Source organism: Caenorhabditis briggsae, assembly GCF_000004555.2.
Source record: "Caenorhabditis briggsae complete genome, chrX, whole genome shotgun sequence".
NCBI lineage: Eukaryota > Metazoa > Nematoda > Chromadorea > Rhabditida > Rhabditidae > Caenorhabditis > Caenorhabditis briggsae.
The window spans coordinates 16,617,224-16,623,145 of record NC_013491.2 but is presented as its reverse complement, the minus strand read 5'-3'; the positions used below and the strand labels follow the sequence as shown (position 1 = coordinate 16,623,145).

Sequence of the window (5,922 nt, the reverse complement as noted above, 5' to 3'; positions counted from 1 at the left end):
GTTTTTTGGAGCTTCGAAAAATGCAGGAAGACGATGAGAACGAATCTTAAAACTTTGCCAGAATACTACCTGTCAAAAATACTACATCTGGGACAAATTTTGTCAAATTTGGAGATGATCGATTTCGGGCGAATTTTAGTTACCATGTATTCCCCCATATGGTGTTTTCGCACTTTTTCGACTAAAATACTTTTAGGGCATCGGATTTTTTTATGGCACTATGGTATTAAAGTGTAGGCCGGTCCACAATTTCGAACTATTAGGGTTTGGTTTTTGGACCAGTGGAAAATTTTTGAGAAATTTCCAACAAAGTGAAAAAAAATTCAAAAAAGTGAAATTTTTTCTACTTCAGGGCTACTGTTGAAAATTGGTCCCAACACAAAAAATGATCATAATAGTACCAGGAACTGAAATCTGAAACATTTTAGTCGATATCATTATTTAGAAAAAAACATTTTTTCGGGGTTACGTTAATTTTTCGCGCCCAGGAGAGGGCGTGGCCTATGGGTACCATGATCAAAAGTCTTAGAGTGGCTCCTATACCCACCACGTACAATATCAGACTTCTAGGACCGCTTTGATTTTTTCCATTGCCATGGTGTTTTCGAGTTTCTCAGAAATTGTGTCTTAAAAGAGGCGAGACAGCAAAAATTTCGGGAGACAGTTCGGGGGACGAAATCGCGCCGCGCTTATGTAGACCATCGGTCGTCAGGCGCCTTTGCGCCCCCGTAGCTCAGCCGGTAGCGGCGCGGTACCCCTGAGCTGCCTGTCATGAGTTCAACCCCTCATGGGGGTTCTCTATGCAAAATATCAGGAAAACTTTTTTTAATGTCTGGCTTCCTTTAAATTTGTTTCAAATATTCGCTTTTAGACCTTGTTCTTGTTCTACATTGTCAGGAAAAAACAAAGCAAACCGGTTTCACTCACTTCACCCTTCAATTGTTCCAGAATGGGCAAACCATTATCTATAGTTCACCGTCATCAAGTTCTACCTTCGCTACATCGTCTCCCGGAAGGGTTTATGGCGTTATTTGATGACAGGAATGCGTCAACGTCAGATGCATTCCATTTTCAGCTGTTTTTGGCTACTGTGGTTCGCGAGGCTTTTCATCTGCTTTCTCACTTCTTCATTTTGCTCACCGAACCGTTCATAATAGCTGAGCAACTAGAGTAGAAGTCGAGTAAGTACGAAAACGAAGAGGAGAGATGACACGCTATGATAAACTACATGAATTTTAAATCAGTCTTTCGCTCTTTTTCTTCAATGAGCTTATTTGTTCTTTGAGTTGCCTCCTTGGAAAATATTGTACCATTTTTCATTTAACACGCTTTTGTTGCAGCGCAGTATTTTCCCAAAAAAGAAATCAAAATGAAAAATAGTATAGCTATGACGTTTTGGCGGCGGCTTAGCGTGACTTTACGATAGCAGATTGCATTCGGATTTCGTTTGCCCAAATTTTCGTGCTCCAGATTCATTTCCTTCTGCTAGAAATGCTTGTTCTTCGCGCACAAAAATATCTATTTTTGAAACTCTGAAGTTTTTGACACTCTTCCTTGTCTTTTTTGCTGACTCGTTGACTCAAACGTTCTACTCGACCCTGGGGACATCTTAAACAATCCTTGATGGATACTTTTGTGTCCTTGTTGTTTCCAAAAAAGGAGGAAAAAAATTTAAACGCACCTCTCTATGACAGGACTTGATACATGGCTTGACTTGACATTCGAAATGCACGAAATTGTTGGAAGTGAATTGGAACCCGTACCTTAAAATAGGTACTACATTTGTTTGAGAATTCTTTTTTTTCGTCCCCGAGGCCTCTGTTTCAAATATTCAGTGTTTTCCTCTTCTTGGTTAATTCTCGTGTCTTTAACTTGACCTGATTCACTATTCCCATTTATTTCTCTTTTTCCCCGCTTCTTACATATGCAAATAGACGTGTTTTGGGCCATTCGGTGTAGGTTGCGCGCTCATTGCCGGCACGTCGATTGCCCTTGATAGGCGCACTCCGCATCTTTAAAATTCAAATGTTACTCGTTTTCATTGTTGAGGTTATTTGAATTCTTTACCCATTGGAATCAATGATGTTGATCGACGCATCGGGAGAGTTGCTTCCATCGTGAGCGTAGCATGAGTGAACATAAAAATCGTAGATAGCTGAAAGTAAAAAATAATAAGGAGAAATCTGGAAAACCGGATAAAATTCTTTGAACAATTTTGTTGAGATCGCGATAGGAAACTTCAATGCTTCTTTTCAAAAGTTGGCATATGTACAATATCGGTAAGATGTGAAAAAACGTACCGTAAAACCTGTAATAGAAGTGCCCCCCTGACTTTCAACTTTGAGCCCATTTATCTCGGTTCCTGATAAGGATGTAAAAGATTTGTCAACTAATAAATTGTTACTGCTATCATGATGAACAATTTATCAGTTGACACATTCTTGATATCTTCATCCAGGAAACGAGATAATTGAGCTCAAAGTTGAAAGTCAGGGGGCACTTCTGTTACAGATTTTACGGTATTTTTCAGTTGGTGTCAGGTAATTTTGAAAATTTTTAAGAGCCGAGCTCGGCTGTCAGGATTATGATCATTTTTTAAGTTTTGGAGGGTGTAAAGCATATCTAGATTTACATTTTGGAACACACAGAGTTTTCTGAAAATGTCTAATTTTCTAGCTACATACCGATTTTTGAAAAAAAAGGCGAATATCTGTAATATAAGGGCCTTCATGCAGTCAAGTTTAAGCTCAATCATCTTTGTTCTTATAACAATTATCAAAAATGTGTCAGTTGACGAAGATGTCTAACATTATGATGAGCATGTTATCAGTTGGCTGCATTTTTGTATCTTTAACAAGAACCGAGATAAACTGGCTCAAAATTTAATGTGAATTTGATTGAATTACAGGTTTTACCGTAACTAAAAAAAGGAATTTTCGAAAATTTTTGTGATTGCAAAGTTTTCAATCTAGTCATTTTTTAAACCCTCCAAAATTTTCAAAGGGATCGGGAACGCAAAAACCAAGCTCAAAATGACAAAAAATCATCTGCAAAAATATGTTTTTTGTATATCTTATAGATGATAATTATTAACGAAAAGTTCTCAAAATTAACTTTTCCCGGATTGTTCTATTTCTATCCTCTTTCCCGTCGGAAAAAGATGAGATGATAGGTTTTCATTGCGTGCACAAACAACACTGAAAAATGAGAGAGCCCCCGACAAAAATTCAAGCGTCACGAATAGCACCAAAACGAGAGAAAAGTGAGCAAAGAAGGGATGATCCTCACCTGTGTTCTGAAGCGCTATATCCAGTGTAATCCGTTGGCCGACTGCCGCTTTGACCACTGGTGAGCCGCCGATCCCGTGGCCCTCGAGAATTTGCATTGTGAGCGCCGGTGAGCCGCCGCTTCCAGTCACTACACTGTTGTCGTCGTTCATCGCGTTTATCTATAGTTCAGGAGTTTTTAGTGTTGATTGAAGCCTTAAATTCAAGCAAGAAGCCTCATTATCAGTCGCATATACACTTGCTACGGGCATATTTAGCACAAAATTCGCTGTTGTATATCTTATTGACCGGTTCTGAATTTTAATGGATTACTGTATTACCTGCAACGCATTTGTACCATTGAATATTGGCGGCAGGGTCAATGTGATGTCCTGTGTTGCGTAAATACATTTAACGTTGATTGCACTGAATCCATCCACTATCAAACCATCTACGGGGCTCACCAGCAATTTTATACTGTAGGTCCCACTAGTCTGAAAGTTTTTTTCCTATTTCGAGTGTCAATTTCTAGTGAGCATAATGACGTTCCAGTCATACGGAAAATATCATATGGCGAATAGTGCTGAAATATTCCAATTTTCTTCCAGTCTGATAGTTCCGCGTGGTATTTCAAACGCTAAAAATCAAATTTTCGAACATGTCATGCGGAAAAGGTGTGTCCAGATTTTGAATAAGAAATCATTACAGCGTTCGCTCCCCAGAATTCACTCTGGAATATTTTTCTTTTTAGTAACAACTTTGAGGACTCCACTCCAAAAAAAAATATTAGAAAACACTAAAAAACGATGCCCCTGGCAGATAATGAGAAAGCAGCGTGTAACCTAATTACTACGACTGAAAAGTCCCCGGAAAAAAAAGAAAGGGGGCATATGCATACTCATATTGCAATATGAATGATGCACATTCTCTTTCTGCTCATCGTCCCCCTTCCTTTGCCCACCCTTCAGTTCATCCTCATAGACTTCATCATTTTTTCTTACTGCATTTTTTATCCTTTAGTTTCTATTTCAACTCCACTGGTTTCAACAGCTTCCATAACTTTTCAAACAAGACCCTCCATGTTTTGTATTCTACACTAGCAGCTCTTCACTAATCTCTTTAGTTTGCCACTCTCTTTTGAGTTTGCAGAGAGAACATAAGTTCTCTGAGGGTAATTCATCAAATGGACTAGTTTAAAGCGAAAAAAAAACAGCCACAGAGTACAACAGGAAGTGCCAGGAGCCCCCAAAAAAAGAACTCGAAGAATCGGAAAGACTTGTGCTCTTAACCCTTCAAATCTCAAGGAAACGCAAACCAATTCTTCTTCTTCATTCTAGCAGAAACTATTGAAAATTCTGACGAATACATAGATTTAGTCGTGGTGGTAGTGGTTCCATCACGATTTCCTATTCGTCGCCAGCGACTCACTCTGTTCACTGTGTGAGTGCTGAAAGTGAGAGAATTGCAAATCCAGCCCAAATTTTTAGAACGTCTAGGTTCGTTATTTTTTCTAGAGATTACTGTAAATGTTCTTACAATTTAAACTCGATTATCTCAATTCCTGTGAAAGATATCAAAAAGTTGTCAACTGATAAATTGTTCGCCATAATATCATAAATATTTTTCAGTTGACAAATTGTTGACATCTGTAACAGAATCCTAGATAATTGAGCTCAAAGTGCACGTCGATAGTGTTTCTATTAGAGAATTTACGGTATAATTATCTGCATAAAAATACCTAATACATCACGAGCGTTTGATAGTGATTGTGAGAATGATAATACGCATGGGACCGTCCAAACAAAAATGAATAACAATCTCTTCTACTGTTTTTGCAAAGGTAAATAATCGAGCGTTAGATTGATGGTCTGTAACTAGCTGTATTATTTTCAGACAATTTTTAGACTACCAACGTCAAAATTTGAGTAGCATCCTCAGCAAGCTGCTGGTAATTTCAATATAAAAATTTTGGAGCACGGCTTCAAATAGTTTTCTGAATTCATAAAATTTCGGAAGTAAAAACTTCCAAACTACTATTGGAAGTCAGAGTTTTTTTTGTTATACCCTACAGAAACAAAAAGTAAATAGATTTAACTTTCAAGTAAGTGCTACAGTATTCGGTTTTGTAAAAATTGGTTTTACCGTGAACAATCTATCAAAAGGCAACTCTATACTTATTGCAATTCTAGCTCAATCATTTTATTTTTTGTGAAAGATAGGAAAAATCTGTTAACTGATACAATGTTTGTCATAATATCACCAAAATTTTGTTAGTCAACACATTTCCGATATTTCTACTGAAATTGAGATAATTGAGCTCAAAGTTGGTAAATTGGGTTGGCTACATACTTGTAATCCGGGCCTTTGCCGGGCCTTCGCGGGCCCTGCCATAACTTCTTTCAGAATCAATGTTTTTGAACCAACTCAATCAGGTATGATAGAGCTTCACGAGTACTACAAAACGGTATTATTTGGAATACTGTATCTTGTTGTGAACAGAGTTACAGAGCAAAAGGAGCAACAAAAAGCAGGCCCACCCCGGGCCTGCCGGAAAAGCCACTTTATGATCTGTAACTTTGTTCATAGATAAGATACAGTATTCCAAATAATGCTGTTTTGTAGGACTCGTGAAGGTCTATCATACCTGATTGGGTTG

General features: G+C 38.0%; 1 protein-coding gene across 1 annotated transcript in view; it reads right to left on the bottom strand.

Annotated features, from left to right (window-relative positions):
* Window positions 1-5,922, bottom strand: part of CBG22725 — a gene marked incomplete at both ends in the record, with an annotated part of 11,610 nt that overhangs the window by 2,716 nt on the left and 2,972 nt on the right. The window contains 5 exons of the mRNA XM_045240350.1: window positions 1,682-1,763; window positions 1,923-2,012; window positions 2,068-2,155; window positions 3,289-3,448; window positions 3,608-3,760. Of these exons, the coding sequence (XP_045097644.1) occupies window positions 1,682-1,763; window positions 1,923-2,012; window positions 2,068-2,155; window positions 3,289-3,448; window positions 3,608-3,760 (573 nt within the window). The remainder of the gene's footprint in view (window positions 1-1,681; window positions 1,764-1,922; window positions 2,013-2,067; window positions 2,156-3,288; window positions 3,449-3,607; window positions 3,761-5,922) is intronic.